The following is a 24,047-nucleotide window of genomic DNA, read 5'->3' as shown; positions in this document are numbered from 1 at the left end:
AGGCTGGACTTCCCTAGTGCAAGATCCTAAAATATATAACTTGTTCCTTTCCTGACTTTAGAAGCACTTGAGTGCAAAGATTTCCAAGACAGAAAGCAAGCCATGAAATTTCAGCTGTATATGAGCACAAAGAATGAAGCACCTCCTAGGTGATGATCTGCTACAGTTCCTCTCCTACACAGAAGGGTAAGAACTGATATGTTTGTCTGTAAGTCAACTACAAATAAACTGACCCTCCTGCCCCCAAACATATAATTACATTATGACAATAAATAAATAATATTACATAAGCATACTTCTCCACTTTGTATGGACGATTCTTTTACACAATGAATTGTCTTGATCTTCACTTGCTTCAGAAGTTTCTGACAGTCATGACAGGGAGGTTTGGTGCAGTAAAGAATATCACTCTCCTCTATTTTGGGCTTTGATCTGAAAAATATATGTATTTGCACAATTAATTAATTTTCTGCAAAACTAAAACTAAACACAATGTTTACATTTCTTTAAAATAATACCAGTATTTTCATTGAAGACTATTATTTCTAATTAGATTACTCTCTCTCCTCCTCCAAGTTTCCTATTTGATCTTGATTTTCCCTTCAAATAGCTGATCTTTCTTGCTTCCTCTACTTCTGTGTATATAAAAGTGCTACCATTATGAGTCATATGGTTTTACAGACTAACAATTCTCCAGCTATTGACAGCTAGAGTCTTAAGGGCTCTGGCTGACTTGACACTACTCTTGCTAGCCTAAGGACCACGAAAAAAGACTGCCAGGCAGAATGCTGCAGACTGTATCTTTCAAAAACTGTTAAGGGCTTCATCACAATGGGACTGGGTGATTATTTTGGCAGTGTACAAGGTGGTACCACACCTTTCTGGGGGTGGAGGAGAGGAAACACTCATATTAAAATATTGGTTTTAGGCTCAGAGCTTTAAAATGTTAAGTCTTTGAAACTGGATTACTGGGTGAAGAGCAGATGGAAAGATCAAAGAGAAAATCCATGGTTTGTCACTAACTTATTCACATTACACACTATTCACATCTATTGTTACAAAGAATGCTTGCAAAGTCACTCTGTTAATAGGTTTGTAACAATAACCTGTATAGAAGAACATTTGTTTCAGCATGGAGAACAACTTCCCGTTTTGCAAGTCCAGTCTTTTGTTTTTTTCTCCCCGCAGAGGGCAAGTTTGCATATAATATGCCGATGGGGAATCCATTATAACCTGCCCCAAACTGCCAAAAAAACCAAATGAAATAAAATAATCAAAATCTAACAGACCCTTCCAAACATCAGCAACATTTTAACCATCTACTAATACAGCTTCAAAACCTAAATATATGCTGTCTATGTATTTCTAGGTACATATGTCTTCGAAGTTTTTATAGGTATTTATATTAGATTTTTGATCAGCTTTAACACTTTGCCACGAGCATCTTACCACCCTATCACGTTAACCCTTTCAACATAGTCAAGAGCTAATTTTGCTTTTGCATCCAGTAAGGTCATTGTTCTCCATCAATTTCATCACCATCTTTCTGTCTCTCTATCTTTGCAAGCAACTTAGGATCCTCCTTTTTAGTGGGTCTCAAGGATTATTTTTTTAAAGTTAAATGATAAAATGTTATCATCACTATTAGCATATTTATTATGGGAGAATGTGTTCATGAGGGAAATTTATCTCCCTTAACTTCTTTACACCTTCGTCTACACCTGAACTAGTCACCCTAGACTCCCTTCATATTCAAGGGAGCAAACCAGGTCTACCTGGTCTATTCCAGACTCCGGATTGGGATGAATGACACTCTAGATCTCCACCAGCTATAAACAGGAACCAGGGCCAGTAGCTCAGAAGTAGGCATCTACACTGCAGATGTGCAACCCTTGCAGCATTGAACAGAAATTTTGCAAGCGTTGGAGAATTCAATCTACTTACAAAATATCCATCCTGACTGTAGAGTGTACACCCCACACCTCGGTTTGGATCATCTTTTAGAAGAGAGAAAGATTTTCATGTCACTTAAAACCATACTTTTTTTCATACTTAAAAACATATTTTATAGATTAACATGCTTTAGTGCTTTAATGATATGGAAACGGAAGGCATAAGTGACTGCTTGTATGTTGAAAGAATCCCTCCATGCATATACACTGTCCAATTCTAGACAGATACCCATACACAGTAACACAATGAGGCATAACTACTATCAAGTACAACCGATGTCAGATTTCAGAAGAACACAACAACTTAAAATCTGCCTCAAGGTACTTACTAATTGCAGAGTATTAACTTGATACAAAATCCTGATAACAGAATATAAAAGGTTATAAATACACCAAGATCCTCCATTGAGGAGGATCTTTGCTGCTTCACTAGAAGTCCACCTAGGTACATTAACAACATACTAAGAATGTTTAAATTCATATATATAATATTGTTTCCCCCCTCCAAAATGGATGAAGTGATACAATATTATTTTCTATGTTTCTATAATACTTGTTTCCATCTTCTGTTTTAGGTTTAAATTCACTATTGCAACAAACATTATAAATAATAACATTAAACATTAGTGCAACAAATACATTAATGAAAAATATTTTAGCAGTTATGCTAGGAAAGCATGCCAATTTCTCTTATACCCACATATGTTGTGAAATATTTACTCTTTGCACTAGCTGAATGAATCAACGGGACTAATAAAAAATAAACATACAGTAATTAATTCTTTATATGCGGTTACTATTCTTTATATAGTCTCACCATAACTTACCAGATCTTGCTGCTAAAAAATAACAAAGCTGCAATGCATGTCGATGAACATTTTCCTTCAGTTCTTTTTTCTCAAGCTGGGAACATTCCAGTAAAAAATCATAGCAATGAAAAGCATTTTCCATCCGTTTGAGACATGTATCTTTGCAGCTATGTATGTTATGCAGCGAACAATATTTTTCAAAGTCTTGAGTTTGACAATCAGGCAACTTAAAATTTCTGGTCAGCTGTCCTTTGCATCGTATTTTTTTTGCAATCATTTTCACAGTTTCAAATCTCGTCATGGGTAAGAGCACACTGCTACTTATATGACTTCTGAGAAACATATGGTCAGCTCGTTGAGTATCTTCATTAACCACGGAATAATCTCCCTTTTTTTCAGGAGCTATTGGCCAGTAATAGACTGAAGAAACTGAACCTAGAGACAAACACTGAAAGTCACTTAAAGTGCCATACAGTTGGGTGGGACATTCAATTGACATGTTTTTGTCTGAAATGTGTTGAATTTTCCATTGCATTGCAGTTCTGTGTATACACTGGAGTCCAAAGCCTATATAGCTATCCACAGGCTTAAACTACTCCCATTGCAATGGGATCTGAATTGAATATAGAACTCTTGCGACAACTGGTACTTCACTTTTATAAATGACCTCCCACGGTTTGCCGATTCTTTCCTAAGCAAGCAGTCTCACTTATTTCCAAGAGACTATCTGCATAAAAAACAATTACTTGACTAAGGAGGTATTTATTGGACTGAGCCATGTACAACATTTTTCTAGATATGATGTTTAGCTGGTCATTTATGGACTTCTTATTCAGGTAGAACTGCAGTTAACACAGGTTGATTAAAAATGTATTATATACCTTGAATGAGGAATGTGGTACAAGTTGTGCATGGTTTCCTGGACAAATACACGGTGCAGTCACGCAAAGAAGAGGGAAGACACCGAATGATTTGTTGTACAGCATGCAGCCCATTTCTGGAGAAACTCATAACTAGGATTTTGTGTACTTTGTCTGATTCGCATATTACAATCCCAGTCTTATTGAACTGAAGAGAAAAAAAGAAAGCTTATTTTTCACAGCAGATTTGATTTTACAAGCATGCATGCTTTATACAGATTCAAAAACATGCTATAGGTTTTACCACATTGTATTACATATAACTGCTCTTTAGTCCTACAATTTTTAGATCGCAACTTCTCTTTATGAAAAGTTAATGTAAATTTAGTATGAATTCATTTTTTTCTGTGTCTTCGTTCTCAAGAAATCCAGTGTTGTTCCAATTAAGAGACACATGAAACCAAAACTGGAATCAGTCGAAGATCAGACTACAGATTTCTAAAACAATCTCAGAAGTATTTGTTTCTTTTAGCCAAATTTTTCCAAGAATATACACACACACACGCACACACGTATATAGGTGTATATATAGGTGTGTGTATATATATATATATATGGGTTCTTTATAAACACTATATTAGATGTGGTAGGGAAAAAAAGGAGACAATGGTTTTAAAGTTAATACTGAGCATCCAGGTTCTTTTAATCTTCTGTACATTCATGTAACGGCAGGTATTCTAATGCCCACTGTTGCTACAATAGTGCAAAAAGTAAATTATGCTGTTGCTGGATACAGCCCCCCTACAAGGCTGGTAGATGCACTACATGGTAACAAATTAGAATCACAGAGTAACTTAGATTTGAAATGGAAACCTGGAGGTTATCTAATCCACCTCCCTGCTCAAAGCAGGGCCAACTTCAAAATTAGATCAGATTATTCAGTTCTTAGTTAGATAACAGTTTTTGTCTTCTCTGTCACAGAAGTAGTTGGAATAATCTATTCTAGGTGATCATCTGTAGTTTCAACTGTTCTGAAGTTCAGTAACACCTCCAGGGAATGTTTCACTGAATGCAGGTCCGCTCTGCCTGTCACGACAGATGTCTGCATGGGAACTGAATACCTTGTGCCATTTTTCAGAAAAGAGCAGCAGCTTTGGGATTCACTAACATCTTTCAAAAAGACCATAAACATGTTTTTTGGGGGGTTGGGTTTTTTTAATCCTTTAAGCCATCATCTGATACATTCAAGAACTTTTTGATAATGGTAGACTAACTATTGGAGATAGCAGCTAGAAAAGTAAAAATATGTTCAGGATACACCTGCAGCTCTGGACACATGCCGTAGCCTATTTTCATTACAGCAATGAATGAGAAAACAGATATTTTACATTTGATTCTAACACAGAAGAAATGACCATAAATCTGAAAATGGAAAGTAATTCTAATGAAAATTATGATGATGCGATACATAGGAAAGGATGTTGTAATAGAATGAGGATAATGATTTCAGAAAGACATATATCAGCAAATTTAAGGAACTGTTAGGAAGTCTCTTGGTAAAACAATCCAAGGACTATGAGAGTCTGACTTACTAGAAGAGAAACGGGAGTAAAATATCCTGATGTAAAGGAAAAGTCAGTAACACCATGAGACTGCTTTGGTTGTACCAACAGGTCTTTATCAAAACCAGAATCAGAAAAAAAGAAAGGAAGTAAAGGCGGTATGAAGAATGAGCAAAAAAGGAATAGTATAGCATGTACAGATAAAATAAGAAAGACTAAATTACTGAAAAAAACACAGATGCTTTCCACTAGCAAGGAATACAAAAGGTGAAAAGAAAAGGGTATATATAAAATTGCACGAAGAAAATAAAAGGAGGCATGGTTACATTACAGAATGGGAAAGGAGAGCAAACAAGAATACAGAAAAGGCTGCACAACAGTAAGATGAAACCAAAACCAAGCAAAGCAAGATCCTACTTTGGAAACAGAAACTGAACAAGCAAATACAATACAGAAACATCTTCTAGCCACAAGAGTCAGGAGACTATCGTGAACTGCAGTTCACCAGACCAACAACACAACGTTACTATTGACCTCCACGTACAACAGATGTTTACAGGAATTGCACAGCTGTAGTTACTCAGTCTGAAGGAGTGTCGCATCAGGTTTTTGTCCTGCTCTAAAAAAAAATGCAAGCACACTGGAGAATCTAGGGAAGGAATCTTAAAGTTTGAAAAACAAAACAAAACAAAAAACCACACACACTAAAAATTCAGGAGAGAGACTGAAGCTTGACATAAGAAGGTTGAGAAATCGCTCCTATAAAATAGTTTGCAGATCAGGTTAGACAAGTATCTGATAAGGGTGGTGTAATTAGACTTGATCCTGCTTCACTAGAAGAAAATGGATTAGATTATTTCAGCCCATTTCTACAATTCCATTGTTTCACATTCAAAGCTGGTTGTTATTATTAGGTCCCATACCAGATTAACTGTTTATAAATTCAGTAATATTTAAGAAGTATTTCTTAAAGTTTTTAAAAGTGTAACCATCACTGTTACTGCTATCTGCTAACTCGATCACTATGTAGTATTTAATCTACAGTTTTATAAAACATTCTCAGATAACCTGGCGTAGGAAAAGCTTTCTACACAAGCAAAACAGTGTGTAGAATTGAAGATAAAATCTTTAATATTTTCATACCCAAAACTAAAATTAAGCTAGGATGGATTTTAACTGTGGAAATGAGAACACGAATAAATGATAAAATGGGAGTTTCAGTTATTTCTTTCAGAAAAGCACAATGGCCCTTAGAGGGTCTGGGACTGATTCAGCTATCGTTAAAGCACCGTCCAAGCCCAAACTGCAAAGCCTGTCACTCTTGGCCTGTGAGGAAAGGACTAAGAAGCTCTGCTTAACAAGCTACTGCTGCTACAGCTGTACTTAGCGCAGAGAAAGGTTTCGGTTTTCTCTCGCCTACTGATTGTCCTTCCTAAACCAATCCTCACGTGAATGAGTTCACAGCCTACAGCTCTGCTGAGATGCATCCGAGAAAGACTCACAACAATGAAAAAGTCGGGCACACAAAAGGCAGAGTTGCATGCTGGGCTTGCTAGTACCTGTGATATGTTCTATTCTCATGACATACACGGACAAAGTATTAAAATGTCTTCAGAGACATTCACATGAAGAATTGTACTCCCTGAGTAAACAACTCCATGGAGGAAACATATTACCACTATCCATGCTGTCTAGTACCATTCTAGCTATTGACAAGGTTGTCAATTTGAATATATGAATATTCTTTTACCTGGGTGTTTCACCTGCTTTCTACCATTCCCAAAAGCAATGACAGCTCTGGCTAAATGACTGAAACTATGTGCATCACCAGGATCACCGGGAACAGAAACCGAATCGGGTTCGGTACCCACAGGAAGGACAGAGGGAGGCTAACAACTGTCTCACAAACTGATTTACTATTTTAAATCACAGGTAAACACAAAATAATCTTCACAATGTCCCTACATGTAGACAACTGAGTATCATTTTATCCCCATCTTTCAAGTACGGAGAGCAAACACAAGACAGTGGCACTATTCCAAGGCAATCTCTTCCCATTCCATTACAGGGTTCATTAACAGTTAGGGCATGTTGGTATGCTGCAGTGATGTGACATAATGATGGGAAGTGAAAAAATTGCTATTGATCGATACTTAGGAATCCAGTATCTTTGTGTAACTTTATCAGATGCCAGTGAAAAATTTAAGAGCATCGCTTATTACAAGTAACTGACCACCTACCTCAGCAAGTTCACTCCCCCACGAAAGCGGGCAATTGTACAAGAGAGGTTTATAAATGTTTTGTTTGAGGGATATCATTAGATATTTTAAAGGATAATTCTCAGTAAAACAAGCAGTTAAAATATTTCTAGCAATGACAACTTGTTACATACCTCGTCAGATGGGGCATGACACTCTGGAGACTCCTCCATAAGACGAGCTAGAAACATACACAAATCTTTCTTCTCTAAGCGTACGCATGGATGACTTTCTGAACAGGTCCAAATAAAGAGGTCATAATTAGTAGGCAAATTCAAATAGGTTCATGCTACAGAAAAGACAGTGTTGACTGCTGCACTTTTGGTAATATGGGGAATGAAGGCAGAATATTTGGGTAAAGGAAAACATAGAAATATATAATTTTTTACATTATTTTTTTATTAATATACTGCACATATAGATTAAATGTCAGAAAATACAGGTAAGGCAGAGAGAAGTTTGTGCCGGTGTTGCCCAAGGAGCGCACCACTTATTGCTAAGCAATGCTGAGCTCGTTAACAGCCACAGAGCAATACCATCATGCAAATAACAGAACTAATAAACCCCACAGAAACTAATACCCAAAGAAAAGCTCTGGGCTGTGGTTAAACTCCCGCTGCTCATTCTATCTACAAAGAAGTAGCCAAACTTCAGTCGCAATGTCTTGGTTTTGTATTATTTCCTGAAGCTGAAGTGATGTACCCGTTTCAGTTGATTATATTGAGATGATTAACCGGAGCAAAGAGATACAAACCATCCTCCATGTCCTCGGCTCCAGAGGGTCTCCCCTTCCCAGGAAAAAAACAAGTCTTCCTTTTAACTTACTTTTGAAGCAAAGCACTGTAGTAAAGAGAATATATGTGTATGTGCATGTGTGTGTATATATATATAAAAATGTATATTCGAACAGTAACTTGCTTGTGTTTATTCATGTTTTAAAAACAATAAACACCCTTCGCCCCACACAAATGCACACAAAATGTAAAGGAAAATCCGGTGTTTTGTATTGCCGATCCCCTTTCTTTTTGTCAGTGCAATAAATCTTCAGAAAAACACAAACAATATGTACCATCCCCTTTAAGTATGCAACTACCAAACCAATGACAAAGTACTTCACAGCACCTTCTTATATAAAACACCATTAGCACAAGCACTAAGTATTTCCCATTGACAGACACCTCATCACTTTAGGATTACCTCACTGATGCTTAACGGACTTCTTTTCCTTCTTTCATTATTTTCCACCAAAACCTGATTTTCTTCCATCACGTTTACCCTCAGTGTGATATAACAGAACGATTCTGTACTTCACTTACCCGCAGGTCTGCTAGCAAGAAGTCTTCAATGATAGTAGCTTTCAAGTGGCAAAATTAATGCTTTTATATCTTCCTTCTCTCCTGTGAGTCATAGGAGTCATGTATACTCTGTTTCACCTTTGACACCACCTTGGACCCACCCTGTCAATATTTGTATGCCATGTAGAGAGCAGTCTGGTGAATTAGAGAAGCTGACCAGGACAACTAGGCATTGACCTACAACCACTACTCACAGGTAAATGCTTTCCCCCAAACCTAAAGGGATGAATTAAAAGATAGATTGGTATTGGTGTCATTATTTAGAACTGCTGAAATCTCTAATGAAACATCTTCTCCGGGTTGCGTGAACTCACAATTAATCTAAATACCTCCTGTTTGATGACGTACATTCCCCTCTGAAAAACAGTCTGCCAATACTCACCTATGTAATCAATATACAGAGCAGGACTGTCCGAGGTTGGAAGGGGTTGTTACAAAAAAGATGTCATTTGATCACTAAATGACTTATTATTATTTTCCATACTCAATTGTGCTGTTCACACCTTTTTTCTTTCTTTTTTTTTTTTTTTTTTAACTACTACTGACTTCATCCTACTACAGTGCTTCAGGGAAGCATCAAAGTGTACCAAGCACATGGGGTTTCCGAAGTTTTTCCAGTATCTTTTACTACTCTCATTAAATTGAAGTAGACCCATTGTTCTGTTAGGCTGAAGCAGGAAGTCAGCCACAGGAGGGATGAGCAGTTGGGGAAGATGCTAGAAAAATAACACCACGAACGTTGTTTTTCTTGGACTGGTAGTTCCTCAGAGTGGCAGGTGACCGGTGCAAGCCCTCTCCCCGCGCTGCCATGCCCACAGAAGAGATTTACTTCAACTAACACACAACACGACTGGGAAGAACGAGGAAGTTCACGGGCAAGTGAAATACACCTGAAGATAGTGAATCCACATTCCTGCTAAGTCCCACCACGGCAGCGTCTTAAACAGGCTCGGGCTTTTAAAGTTTACAAATTCTGGAGCCTGTAGGTGCTAAAGCCCCAAAGCTCCTCGTACAGGCACGCGGCGCGGCTGCTGCCAGGCGCCCAACTGAAAGCCGAAGGCCCGATTTCCAACGCACGTTATCGGAGGCCGGAGGCAGTCCGCCATCCCGGTTACTTATTTCGGCTCGTGAAAAACCCGAAGGAGGAGCCGACACCTCCTTCCAAGTTTCCGCGCGGCTCCTCCCTCACACCCCGAAGGGCCGCGGCCGATCGCTCCCGCCGCCTCACGGCGGCCCGGCCTGCGGGGGGCGCTGCGGGGGCGGGGGACGACGACGACGACGACGACGACGACGCGGGCGGAAACGCGGGCAGCCCCGCCCCGCCCCGCTCCCAGCGTCCCCCGGGCAAGATGGCGGCGCCCAGGCTGGGGCGGCGCGGCCGCGGGGCGGCGGGGCTGTGGGGCGGCCTGCGGCGGGCCGTCCCCTCGCTGCTGCCGCTGCCGCTGCGGCGGCGAGCCCACGAGCAGCCGCGGCGGGCGCGGGGCGCCGGGGGTCTGCTGGCGGAGCTGTGCGAGCGCGGCCTCTTCCAGGAGGTGTTCCCGGCGCCGAGCGCGGAGGAGCAGCTGCCGGGGCTGCTGGAGCCGGGCCGCCCGCCCCTCACCGCCTACTGCGGCTTCGACCCCACGGCCGACTCGCTGCACGTCGGGCACCTGCTGCCCGTCATGGCGCTGCTCCACTTCCAGCGCGCCGGCCACAACGTCGTCGCCGTGGTGGGGGGGGCCACGGCCCGCCTGGGGGACCCCAGCGGCCGGCAGCGGGCGCGGGAGCCGCCGCCGGCGGAGCGGGTGAGGGCGCAGGCGCGGGCCCTGCGCGCCGGGCTGGCCCGGCTCTTCGAGAACCACCGGGAGCTCTTGGGGGCGGCGGGCGGCGAGCGGCTGGGGCGGGCCGCGCTGCTGGACAACGCCCGCTGGCTGGGCCGGCAGCCGCTGCTCGGCTTCCTCGGCGGGGCCGGCGGCCGGCTCCGCATGGGCGCGCTGCTCAGCCGGCAGAGCTGCCAGGCGCGGCTGCGCAGCCCCGAGGGCATGAGCCTGGCCGAGTTCCTCTACCCGGCGCTGCAGGCCTACGACTTCCTCCACCTCCACCGGCACCACGGCTGCCGCATCCAGCTGGGGGGCGCCGACCAGATGGGCAACATCATGTCCGGCTACGAGCTCGTCACCAGGTGGGCGCCGGGGGGGGGGGGGGGGGGCCGCGGACCGGGGCGGGCGAGGGCGGGCGGAGGGGCCCCGGCTCTCCCCGGAATGCTGGGGGGGGGGGGCCGCACCTTCTGGCCGCGGTTTCGAGCCTTTTCCGCGAAACGCCTGTGGCCTTTTAACGGAGAGGATGGGCTCTTGCCTTGGCGAACCCAGGAACCAAAAACGCCCCGAAGCGCGGGGCGAAATCGCCGCCGGTCTCCTGCTGGCGTCGTCGCACCGAAGCAGGGGCGCAGCCAGGCGTGGTGCGCTGCTGGTAAGGGTGGTTCCGTTCCTTCCCTCGGAAGGAAGCCTGATGACGGCGAGCTTTCGCTTCCCCGCCAGACTCGGCCCGAGTCTTGCAAAATCCGCAGACGTGTGTACAAGCGGCTGGTCGGTGAGCACGGGGCGATGCTGCTGCTTCGTGTTACGCGCTTGACTGTTGGGAGACGCGAGAGCATCAAGCACAGAAGAAGAGCCTTGCCTACGAGCATCCCAGCCACACCCGCAGCCTCGGTTAGCGCGCAGAGTGCAACACAAAACGTACAGGACGCCTGCATTTGCTAGCGCTGTTGCTCATGAAACTGCTCATTCAAAGCGTGTAAACTTCTTTGTTACACACAAAAGAAAACTTCGAAGTTCAAGGTGGGGTGGGTGGGGGTTTTTTCCCTAAAGCACTCTTTGCAAAACAGCGTTCTGGCATCTTTTGCCCCTCGCCCCCCTGTCTTATTTAACTGCTTTCTATCAAGGATAGAATCGTACAGAATGCTTACATTTTTGTCAATTTTACCAAGAAGTGATTTATTTATACTTTTTTTAAACACTCGGTGACTCTTCTCTTTCTCAGGATGACAGGAACAGATGTGTTTGGAATTACTGTACCTCTTATTACCAGTACTACTGGAGATAAACTGGGAAAGACTGCGGGCAATGCAGTTTGGCTAAACAGAGATAAGACTTCTCCATTTGAGCTATATCAGTTTTTTGTCAGGCAACAAGATAACATAGTTGAAAAGTAAGTACTTCTTCATCTTGCTTTTTGTCATTGTTTACAAAACCTGATCCTAACTGTTCTCTGTAACTGTTCCGTGTGCAACGCGAGCTACTGGCAGAAGTATATGTTAATTATAACTGTACGGTCCTTAAAGAAACAGGCATGACTGGTTCATAAGTATACAGGACAGTGGAACCCGTCTCCATATGCTGGCATACGCATCATAAAATTAGAATGTGGATGAACAAACAAGTAAAGCACAAAGCATTTTGTTCTACCAGTGGGGTGACTTTATCTTATGAGCTATGTTAGTTTCAGTACTGTAACATCACAGTATTGAAGGAAATACAATAAGCAACTGCAGTTTAGTGGATACCAATTACTACAAGTTTTTACCTAGTACGAGGTATCCAGAAACACCACATTCTAATTGCAAGAAGCTACTTAACTGGTTATAAACAAACACATAAAGTTCAGCTTCTAGAACTGCATCACATTAAAAACTGCATATCCCTAAGCAAATTGAAATAGTGCCCTATTAGGAAAAAGCCAGGAAGTTCCTATTTATGATCGTATTAACTGTCTAGATTAGCGGTCTTCAGATTTTTTTTGATCATGTGTCCCTACCAGTAAAAAAAAATTTTGAGCATGCACTCCCAATACCTGTATATTTATTTATAGATTATATAAATGTACTACTGAAGTTCTAAAATTTTCTTCCGGCACCCCAGTGGATCATCTTGCGTACCTCCTGGGGTGCTGGCACCCCACTCTGGAGGCCACTGGTCTAGATAAAAACATGCCTAGGAGACAGGTAACACTGCCCAACTACTACTTAAAGCTGTAGCATGTACAAAGACACAATTCTGAGTAATCATTACTTAGGGGAGAGCAATTGCAATGAGCAAAATGCGGTCTTGGATTCATTGTGCTATCTCTGAATCCATGTCAACCACACTTAACTCATATTCTTACAAGTGTAAAAATATTTGAGAACATGAAAGGGTAGCAAAAATACAAGAAATACCATTTGACAGGTTGCCTTCATTGACGGCTAGCCTCCATGCTGGTGTGCCAGTGACATGGCTGAAAACAAATAGCCGACGATAGCTTTATTCAGGGCATTATGTTAATTTCAGTAAGTTGCTATATGTTCACTTCTAAATCTGCTTTTCCTTAAGCTCCAAAATCGCTGTCAAATGTGAGTCTTGATAAACCTCAGACAGGTGTTTCCCTTTTGTATTTGTAACCACCTGTCTCATAACTCGGTTAACTCTCTCAAAGGTTTATGCCCTGATATTTCAAATTCAGGTTCTGCATCCAGACTTTTCAGACCGATAAGAAGGGCATGAGGGTACTTAGCATTAAAATGTTTCATGCCTTCGGACTTGGTAACAGTAAAAGTACCTTTTTTAATGCACTGCATTTCATATTACTGCAAGCCCATTAAAATGGGAATATGCTTAGATACGCACCTTTAAATTCTTGATTAGCCTAAATAATCTTCCTGTTGAGGTACTCATCAGTACATAGCATACTTGTGTCTCGTGATCACCACAGAATGGCAGTGGTATTTTGCATTAGCATATTGTGCAACTACGAAGAACGTAATATAAAACATTGTTAAGTTGATACACAATTGCAATAAATCCTGTAAAGTAAATGTTTCAAGAGAAAACCAAGTTGTTGATTGCAATGCAAGCTTTAAAAGAGCATTTGACACTATCTTATGTCTGAAGACATTACCCCAAGTGGAATATTAAATAAAACATGAGTTATCCGGGTAAGCTGAAGCATGTGGGCAAAACCAAATTGTTGTTTGAAAGGACAGAATATCTGTAATATGGATTTCTTAAATTGATTAAGAATCATTTTAGTGTAGTTAATGAAGTTTGAATGACAAAGGCAGGAAGTCTGTAATGATGACTATATAGACAAAATCATTTTTTCTTTGCTGGTAGATACCTGAAACTCTTCACCTTCCTTCCTCTTGAGGAGATTGACCACATCATGGAAATGCATGCTAAAGAACCTGAAAAATGGGGCCCTCAGAAGCGACTTGCTGCAGAAGTAACCAAGCTTGTTCATGGGAGAGAGGGGCTAGAATCTGCTAAAAGGTGAAGTTTGATTTGTTGAGCAGTTTTCTTTCAGATTCATTCAATGGTAATTATCCATAGCTTTTCAGGAACTATTTTCATGTAGTTAGTTGTTGCTCAGCTGTTAAAAGAGAAGACTCTAGTAATTCTGTAGACTTAAAAATACATTAACAGTATAAAAAAAATGCAGTGGGTTATGATAATAAAAAATTGGGGTGTACTTTAACTACTTCTGTTACTGTGTGGACTCTCAGAAGAAGTTTGGGGGTGGGGAGGATCTGATTAGTTAGAGTAGCACTTTGTGTGAAGATGAGACTAGCACTGTATTTTGAACGATCTTTGTTCTGACAGGTGTACTAAGGCCCTTTATCACAGCAGCATGGAGGCACTGGAAGCTATGTCTGACCAAGAGTTACAGGAACTTTTTAGACAAGCTCCTTCAGCTGAATTGATGCTTGAACCTGGAATGAACATTCTTGACTTGTGTCGCAAAGCAAATGCCATTCCAGATGGACCTAGTGGGTATGTTATCACCTGTGCTCTTTGGTAATACCTCAATGTAAATAGGTTGTAGTGGTATGCTTTCAGAAGTTAAACGATTAGGACAGCCAAATCAAGTGGAAACAGGCTAGTGATCTACATACCAGCATTAAAGAAGAGGGGAGCAGGCATCCTCATTCCATTTTGAAGTGAAAGTGTAGGGTAATGCAGTCTTACGTACCTTAGCTGTAAAGTCTACACCTGATGAAGAGACAGTTGAAGGCAACAGCCTAAGTTTCCTCATACCTCTCAGAAAGAATTGGAGTGGTAGAGCTAAGGTTAATTTCAGTCACTCTTGACCTGGACTGAAAGTAAAGTGCAAGAGAATTAAAATTTATTCAATTATGAATCCAACCAAAAAAAACCCTCACTGAACTTTCAATACTTAACAGCAATAAATAGCTGCTTCAGTTGTTGGTTTTGGTTTGTTTTTTTTTAAGGTACCAGAAAATTGCAGATGGTGGAGTTTCAGTAAATGGGATTCGAGTCACTAATCCTGAGACTGTTCTTGTTCTCGGACAGCACATTCTCAAGAATGGAGTATCATTGCTTAGGATTGGAAAGAAAAATTACTACATTATAAAATGGCTGCAGTTGTGACAACAGAACTTCTCCCTGAAATGATGTATCGTTTTGACTCTGTTGCTTGAAGATGTATTTGAAGATGTTTCTATACTGTGTGTTATCACAGACTGCCCACTGCTATCATAGTTTGTTCTCAAAATACACCAACAGAGTTCAAATAAAGGCAGCTAAGTTATACCACTGCAGAGATTTTTAGATACTCTGCCTTATTCAAAGCACCATAAGAGGATGTGCACAAGAAGATGAAAAGAGTGATTTCGGAGTCCAAAGATGGAGATGCTTTTCCCTTCCTTTAACAACCTTCTGTGTTGGAGGAGGAGAACAGTGGCCAGGTACTCTACAGCATAATCCACAGCGAGATGAACAAAAGCATACTTGAAACCAGTACTTACAGAGGAAGTGTGCTGCTGTCGGTTTGACTTCATTCTAACTGTAAAACCTGCATAAGTGGGTAAGGACAACCAACCTACGATCAACCTTTTTTTTTCTGAACAGGTTTGTTTTGAAGGAAGCTGTAGAAGATTCACAATAAATGAGTACAATGATCAAGCTGTAATATATAAGCTTCTTATTGGTTATGTATGGGGGCACACTGCAAAAATGCTTTCCACCCTTAATATGGTAATAAATAGCAAATTCACTTCTTGAAATGTAACAGTATAGAGCCTTTCAAAGGTTAAATCAGCCTGATGATTCATAAATCCCTTTTATGCCTTCTGTGTACTTAAGTGTGACTTACAATGTGGATGCCACCCAATCCACTTAGTCTTGTGAATTACATGGATGCATCTGTACTATCTAGAATCTTTGTTGAAGGTATACCCTGGCACTAGTTCTGTGGGCTTTACACAGTCAGTTGCTGTACTGTCTACTGTCAGTTGCATATCAGAAGAATTGAAACATGTACATGAAAGCTTTTTTAAATTTTAGATGCCTAAGGGTTGTGGGTGAACAGCACCACAAGGGTATCTGGACCAGGAAACATGTGAGGGAAGCTATAGGCTTTTGCAATTTAAAACGTCTGTCCCTTCAGATAGGGCAACATGCAAAAGCTGCACTTCATAAAAGAGCAGAAAGTGATCCTACTGCTGGGGATCACAGCATCCTCATTTTCTTGTAAAGACAGCATGAAAGTAAGAATGTACGTTGAGAGTTGGTAGAAGAACACCACCACCACCACAACCCACATGTGGTTACCAAGATTATTTGTCATACAAGCCTGTATTTTAATTACTTAGAACTGGTTAATTAACTTCTTAGAACACAGTAATGTAGCTGGCAGGCTCAGAACGTTTTTTATTACAGGACCCTCCCTGTCCCAGTGCAAACACAGATGAAGCCCTCAGTCTGATTTATGAGGTGATTGATTGCTTCGGGCCTTGGCTGTAGTGTTGTTTTTGAGGTTTAGGGTAACCCTCACACTTACTTAGGCCAAAGAGAATCATTTCCTAGTCCATGAAACTGCTACAATAGTTTTGCAGCCACAAGGGGAGAGGCTTTAATCTTAGCTACCTCATCACCATCTCTGATGTTGTTAGAGTAAGTCATGGCATTTCAGCTAGTTTAAAACCACCCAGCCTATGAGAAGAATGGGGAAGTTATAAGAAGTCAGTCTCAGGAATCCAGATATTATATAGTTGGGTGTGGAGTTTCTGTTGGTTTTTTTAGGTGGGTTGTTTTCGTTTGGTTTTTATTTTACTTGATGTTGATCAAAGTGATGTGATCAATTTGATGTTGGCTTTAATTGCACTGTCAATCAAGATTTCAATAGTGATAAATTATAGTGGCTTGCTGCTTATACATCACAGCTTCTTCAGATTATTAAATTGTAATATCATAGCCCTTTCAGTACCTCACCACATGGAGTTCTTAATAATATTAATTTCAGTTTCTAGATCCCATTTATCTGCCTGATAATGAGATCTCTCTATCCTAATCTCTGCTATACAAAGAAAAAGTAGAGTCATTCCTGCCTTAAAAAAAAGCTCTACCTACCCTGTTAAGCTCTCAGAACCAATTTGTTGCTTTTTACTTTGCCTTAAGCTGCAGTAATGATCAGCACTATCCTAGAGAAAGCATATGGAGGAAAAAAAAAAAAATCACAACTTTTGACACGAAAAGGATAGAAGAAGGGAAGGGAATGTTGCGTTCATCCACTTAATAGAGCTGTCTCATTTCTTAAATAGCAGAACCATTATAACAATACAGAAACATGCACCTAGGAACAAAAATGTAGCACTACACACCCATGTTAGCTTCCAGAGAAATGTAACAGATCAGATTTGACAGTTACTTTCTGGTTGCAGAAAATAAAACTCCTAGGAGTAGACTAAGTCTAGGAGTAGACTAAGTCATGTTTCATGTCTGATCTCTCTCCTGCCTTTTTTCCTTCAACTCCAAATGGTACAGATACATATATATCCACAAATTTCAAATATTTTTTTTTAAATCATTACTACCCACTTGGATTGAGTATTAAAAGGATTTTATTTATTTTTACAAATACAAAAAAAAAAAGGAAATTAAATTCTTTGCATACAAGGTTTTTAATAAGATCATAAACTCCAAGAAATTTAGTCCATGCTTCTTTTTTGACCAACTCCTAGCAATCCACACCCTTCCCTGACTCTTTCCAAAGAAACACTTTGGAAACCACTACTTTTCATAACCATACAGGATGTCACAACCGAACATTTGAACACTTAGGCCAAGAATCAAGGATGACCAAAAAAAATAAATAAAAAAAATCAAGTATTCTTTCTTAGCCTGGTCTCATTTCTCATATACCCCAAAATAGGTATGTTCAGGTAATTGGAGACATAGCTTGTTCAAGTGTAAACAAGTAGTAACTAATAATAAAGTATTTAACATGTCTACAAATGTATGATTTGGAGAAGTGCAAGAAGAAAAGTAATTACTTGGGCCAGACATTAAAAAAAATCCAAAACAAAAAAAACATGTGGACAGTATCTCGGGACAGCAAAATGTGGAGGGCTTGAATTTAACATTATTCTGGCAGTTAGCAATGAAGAAAGGGCATGCAGCAAGTAAACTAAAAGGGAGCCCTCAAGAGCATGAAAGCACCTTTGCTAGTTTAAACAGTGTCACTGGGCATAACACCATATTCAGGTGGTCTACTCTGTTTGCCTCTTAAACTTTGAAGTATTAATCATCTAGCTCTCAACTCAGCACAAGAGTTTTACTGGCAACAAGTTAAAAAGCAGATGCATTTGAGATCTTCCATATCTCCAGAAAATACCAGCTCACACTCGCTCTCATAGCTAAAGGATTTCAACTGTGGGAAGACACCCCAAAACACTCAAGATAATTCAAGTCACCAACAGGGGCACAACAGATTGGCGTGTTGTTTCCCCTGCTGTATTCCATAAAGCAGGGACCTGAGTTCACAATATCCAATCTGGCATCTTTCAAAGTCAATCCTCCATAAAGCATAGAGTAAAAGCAAGTTTTATGTAAGTTTTGTTATGTTTACTTCAGAATACAGTTTAAAGCACACAGACATCCCCCTTAACCATCTATTCCACTAAGTGAAATTTGAAACCAACTACTAAAAAACCCAAGTAATTTATTGACAAACTGTTCACATAGGGATACTATGTTTTATTTACAGTAGTACCACACATAGGTCAGATATTAATGTCAAACATTTAGTAATCTAAACTTAGCTACAGTGGTTTTTCTCCCCCATGATTGTGTGTCTCACTGGAACACAAGTTATTTTAAGGTAGCTGAAATTTGTGCATTGATGACAAAAGTATTTCAAGTTTAAATTAAATAAGATTGACTAGAAAATATTTGTAAACCTGTCTTGTCTAATCTGGGAATTTTTCAGTTGCTGAAAGCCTTCATTAGGCTTTTTTTTCCATAGTTCCCCCATAATTTATTTTAATGGTTGGAGTAACAGTAGCATTTTAAGTACTTTAGTTCAATTCCAGACAACAGATTGTTTAAAAACCATTAATGCCACTAGCAGCCTGTCTACACTATTACTTACGCAACTAAATATGTAGAATTGCATGAGGGCAACTGCAAACACACCTAAGTCTGTCTGTACAAATATAGGTAGTTGTACTATTAACTTGTAAGAGCATGTAAGTCCTGCCACCTAAACTACAAGTCATTCAAAACTTTATTTCTGGGATAATTAACTTTGTATATTATCTGTTTATTTCATAACAGGATTGTTACAGCATGGATTTTTAAAGACTTGCATTAAGGATTACAAATCAAGTTCATTTCTTGGCACTCAAACATTACCAAATTGAAAATTTTTGTGAAACTTAAAAAAAAATCATAACATTTCAAAAAACAAATTAACACTGTGGAAATTTCACGTGATATTACAGAGCCAGTTAACACTTGCAGGAATTTCTTAAATAAATGGAATTAATTTGTTTTATGCAACATTTGAAAACTTTACAAGTCAGAATATTTCTTCACAAGAGACTGTTGACTGAACTTTCAGAGTTAAAGCTTAGGTAGCAGTTCACTTATGGACGGCTCTACCTTGTTGAAAACATACTTTTTAGAGGTTGAAAGTAAAAGGGAAAGAGGCGTCAGGTGAATTCCAAACAGAAATGTAATGCTTTTGACAAAACTAGTAGAAGCTTTCACTGTTCACCAAAATTGATTTGAAAAGTGGCTTGCTCTTCACTACAGTCACATTTCTTAAATCTGAGAACTACCGTCCCCGGATACAATGCAAGAAGTTAAAATTACTTCCTTTGTTTTCATTACACATAGAGCATACATCATGATCTTTTAGGCTGTTTAAAAATACAGAATATATTTGTGTGTTCTGCACAAGTTATTTCAGATTGTGCATAAAGTACCCAAAAGTTGCATCTGTCAGACTTAATTCCTTGTGCTTATACTGGTGCCAAACTGAAGATTACCGTGAGAAAAACCACATTTTTAAACAGACCTTCTTGTAAACTGAGGTCTTAACAGTTTTTAGATTTTCAATCTTTAGCAGCTTACAAAAGGAATTACACTTCTGTTAACTGATGAAATGCGGAAGGAACTGAATATGGCAATAAAAACCTCACTATATTAGCCCAATATCATAAAAGCAAGCCATGGATGTTAACAGCAGTGACCTATTTTTCATGCAAGTTGTGTTAAAGATAAAATATCAGCAACACCATAGTAAACATTTTTATACAAAAAAAGTGAATCTGCTTGAAAAGTACATGCAAGTGTGCTGGCTGGAGTTTAAATAAATTTTTATTCATAAAAATTAAAATCTTTACTTTTTAAAGGCTAGTGTGATCAATATTTATCTGTATGAATTATAAACAGAAGAAAATAACTCATCAACTTAATTTCCAACCTAAAATTCCCTAATTTTAGGATTGTCCTCAAAAAAAAAAAAAAAAAAGAAGAAAAAAGCTACTTACAGCACAGTAAAATTTCCTCAAAAGTAACTGTAATCTCTGGTATAAATATTCCAATCCCACAGACTTTCTTTCATACTGACATACATTCCAAAATTTGGAAGAAGTTGTGGGGATCCCCTTCTCCCTGGCCAACTTAATCTGTTTTTAAAAGAAACACTTATTATCCCATTACAGTTTTGAAATCCATTTTTATTTTTCAGGTCTGCCAGGACAAATCTACTGTCGGGTGGTCCAGGGGCTTGGTCCCAGGGGGGAGGAAGGGGAAGGTGTTCTTGTACCTGATTATAAACCCCAACATTTATACACAAGCTCCAGTGCACATGAATAACTTTGCACCCACATTTTAGTAGGCTGTTATCGTTTGCAAGCTCCAGGCTAATTCTTCCTACATGATACTCCATTAAATGAAGTTCAGAGTTTTGTCTGCAGTTTTAATGTTTGGGGAAAAAAAATGGGGACACACATACATAGTAATACGGTAGACACCTCTACTGTGCTATAAAATTGATACCTCCATCTGTCATAGTGCATGCAATATATTCATGAAAGAAAATACTCGGTGCTCTCTTCTCTTCACAGTATTTAAACTTCTGTTGTAAAAGCAGCTTAAAACTATGCCACAAGACTACACCGTCCATCTTAACCACAGGCAACCTGTTTAGCAAGTCAGGCACTGGAACTTTAATGTTTTTTCCCCAAGTTCAAATGAGACTGTCACTGAGACAGTAGACTTGGTCTGCTTTAATTTGCACCAGAAAGCTGGTAAGGAAACATTTAGAGCCATTTATTATGTGGATTAAATACGACTTATCTTGCAAGATACAGCATATTTTTCTGTTTGCAAATCAAACCAACTGTCTTTACATGAGCAGATTTACACAGTTGCAGTACACAGATAAGAGTTCATAAATAAAAATTCTACTCCGTATACCATGCCTAGCAATTTTCAAGTCAATGTAACCTCCAATGCATATAAATAGTGTGGCTGGTACAGTCTTCACCAAAGATGTGTCTCACGAATCTCTGCAATGATCTGACTGGCTCGCTGCAGGGCCTGCACATAGAAAGACAGAAAAACCAAAGTTACCTAGTTTTTTCTGAAGAGATTTCTCAAAGAGAACAGCAGCAGTCTAGGAAGTGTCATGTTAATCAAATTAAAGCTAATCATTTTCATTATGAAATAAGTGGTGACTACCTGCAACAACATTGCTTAACAACTCTGAAGCCTTCCATCTGCAAAAGATTAGGCAAGTGGAAAATACTACCAAGCAAAAGGTAATGGTAAAACATAGCATAGGTGTCATTAAATCATTTCGCTAGAGAGGTATGAATTAAAAATTGAAAACTGAATTTCCAGTTAGAAGCAAGAAGAGCTCATTGTCATTGTTTTGAACAACTTTTAAGTACTTGGTGTTCCAAATAACGCCTCTTAACATTTGGTATTTATAAATAAATTCTCAAAAAGGGCTGACTCACCACACACAGTTTTAATGCTTTAAACCTTCCTCAAAATAAAAAGGGAAACTGTACGTATTTTATATCGCTTTTAGCATTCTGGTGCATTCATTACAGTCTAGCCTGCTAAACTTTGCAAGTTTAAAAGCTCAGAATACCAACTAATACTAACATTATTTAAAGGATTACCCCAGTTTGGGGAAATCTGAGCTATGAGTTTGGCCCTGTAAAGTTTACAGTTTAGAAGACTGTTAACAGTTCCCCTCGCTCAAAAATTGATCATATAATAGCAAAGCTTAAACTTGCTGCAGGTGGTCTTGGACAAGCAGTATCTCAGAGTATCCAATCTCTCAAACACCTGCTGTCTGACCACACTGCACTTGAGGGAGAAGCACCTCTTGCTACTTCTTCAGTGAGCTGAACTGGCAAAGGGACTCTTTCTACGCAGTTTAACCCAAAGCAGCATACTTCTGATGCAGCTGATGCAGACACTGATACACCACGTAACTGAACAATGAAAAAAACCGAAGAGTTCTGTCACACAGACATGTCACAAACACCCTGTCATACAGATGTACACAGGGCTCATCATAAGTGAATCCCAACATTCCCACTGTTCGTATTATGGGTTACTGTCTAGATGCACCAGCCATTGGCCAGCAGGCTCTGTGTGAAGCATACAGCACTTAAAACACTGTAAGCTTAATCCCCCAAAAGAGAACTGCTGAACACTATAAAGTTAAATAAAAGCACATTATTAAAAGCAAATGTATAACTGAAAATAACACCAGATTAGAGCTTCTGCTTTCTGCCCAAAATATAGTTTAAGTCACTTCTTCCCAAGTACTCAATCTACATAATACTTTCTGATCACATATTGCTTTAATTCCTCTAGCAGAGAGAGTAATACACTAGCATACTCTTAAAAAGCAGCAAAGAAAAAAGGAAGGCAAGTCTTCAAAAAATCTCACATTTATATGGTTTCAATTTAATTAACTACTCCCATGAGCTCCTCATCTTTTTAATACCTTTAGCATGTCAGCTGCCTCTTTTCTGCGCTGTGCCATGTCCTCAGATTCTGTCAGAAGGTCATCCAACAACAAGGATTTATACAGCTGGCCTACCAGCTCACTCTGAAGAGTGTCTTTCACATGGTTCACCAGAAAATGCATCACTGCCTTTGGCACACTGCAAGCACATAAAGATTGTTTCTTCAGAATTATTCAAAACGAGTTCTGCTCTAGATTGAAGAATGCACAGTGTAAGTAAGCAGCTACACACAGCCTTGGCTCAAACTACCAGGAATATACCACTACTGTAAATAAAAACTCTCTCTCAAATAAATGCAGTATCTTGTGCAATTTAAGAGCTGTTGAATTTCTTCCAAATAGGATAGCTGCATGATATATATGAATATATGATATACATGAATATATATAGTGTAAAAAATTGCTCACTAGAGACCAACCCAAGTCTCCACTGTGCTAGGCATGACAAAAAGCTAAGCATTTCAACCCTAAAATCAATCTTAATGCGAGAATGAGAAAGGAAAGAGGCAAAGAAAGAATGCATATATCTGATCTTACTTAGCAGATGAACTGAAAACAGGACCACCGTTCAAACACTGGGCCACATTATCTCTGATATCAAAGAGCATAATGTGAGAGCAAATTAAAACTGCAAATAGAGTTTAAGTGTGAAAAAATATATGCTGGAATGGGGACAGGCAGCAACCAATAAGAATCAAGAATAATCCATCAGAAAGACACTACAGAATCTGTAGAGTGACATTTTTCAGCTCGGTTGCCAGGCTAAACATCTGAAAGAAACCACTGTCTTAGCTCTGATTTCCATGCCACTAAGCTTCCTGAAAAAAATTCCAAGTATTGAATCTAGCTGAACCTGATTGTCTTTGGGACTTAGGATATGTGTAGCAGTACTCTTCTGAAAAGGGAGGGAAAATATTTACATGAGTATTGACAAAATCAAA

The 24,047-nt window shown here is 39.7% G+C and overlaps 2 protein-coding genes across 5 annotated transcripts in view; one reads left to right on the top strand and one right to left on the bottom strand.

The window, feature by feature from the left end:
• The first annotated feature begins 10,130 nt into the window (after positions 1 to 10,130).
• On the top strand, positions 10,131 to 15,738 carry YARS2 (tyrosyl-tRNA synthetase 2). Its single transcript, XM_049821561.1, has 5 exons — positions 10,131 to 10,957; positions 11,815 to 11,982; positions 13,923 to 14,078; positions 14,409 to 14,579; positions 15,038 to 15,738. The coding sequence occupies exons 1-5, from the start codon at positions 10,146 to 10,148 to the stop codon at positions 15,195 to 15,197; spliced, it is 1,467 nt and encodes a 488-aa protein (XP_049677518.1). The 5' UTR covers positions 10,131 to 10,145; the 3' UTR covers positions 15,198 to 15,738.
• A 1,915-nt stretch (positions 15,739 to 17,653) lies between these two features.
• Positions 17,654 to 24,047, bottom strand: part of DNM1L (dynamin 1 like) — a 41,898-nt gene continuing 35,504 nt past the window's right edge. For all 4 annotated transcript variants that reach the window (XM_049821556.1, XM_049821558.1, XM_049821557.1 and 1 more), the window contains 2 exons: positions 23,086 to 23,245; positions 17,654 to 21,656 (listed from right to left, as the gene is read on the bottom strand). In XM_049821556.1, the coding sequence (XP_049677513.1) occupies positions 21,600 to 21,656; positions 23,086 to 23,245 (217 nt within the window). In that variant the 3' untranslated portion in view covers positions 17,654 to 21,599. The remainder of the gene's footprint in view (positions 21,657 to 23,085; positions 23,246 to 24,047) is intronic.

This window comes from Accipiter gentilis, chromosome 18 (genome assembly GCF_929443795.1).
Source record: "Accipiter gentilis chromosome 18, bAccGen1.1, whole genome shotgun sequence".
NCBI classification, from domain to species: Eukaryota; Metazoa; Chordata; class Aves; order Accipitriformes; family Accipitridae; genus Astur; species Astur gentilis.
This window is presented reverse-complemented; position numbering and strand designations above follow the sequence as displayed.

Excerpts from the sequence above, each read along its gene's own strand:
- YARS2 (XM_049821561.1), top strand. The coding sequence starts at position 10,146 with ATGGCGGCGCCCAGGCTGGGGCGGCGCGGCCGCGGGGCGGCGGGGCTG. Across the intron at positions 10,958-11,814 it reads GGCTACGAGCTCGTCACCAG|GATGACAGGAACAGATGTGT; the intron begins GTGGGCGCCGGG and ends TCTCTTTCTCAG. Across the intron at positions 14,580-15,037 it reads ATTCCAGATGGACCTAGTGG|GTACCAGAAAATTGCAGATG; the intron begins GTATGTTATCAC and ends TTTTTTTTTAAG.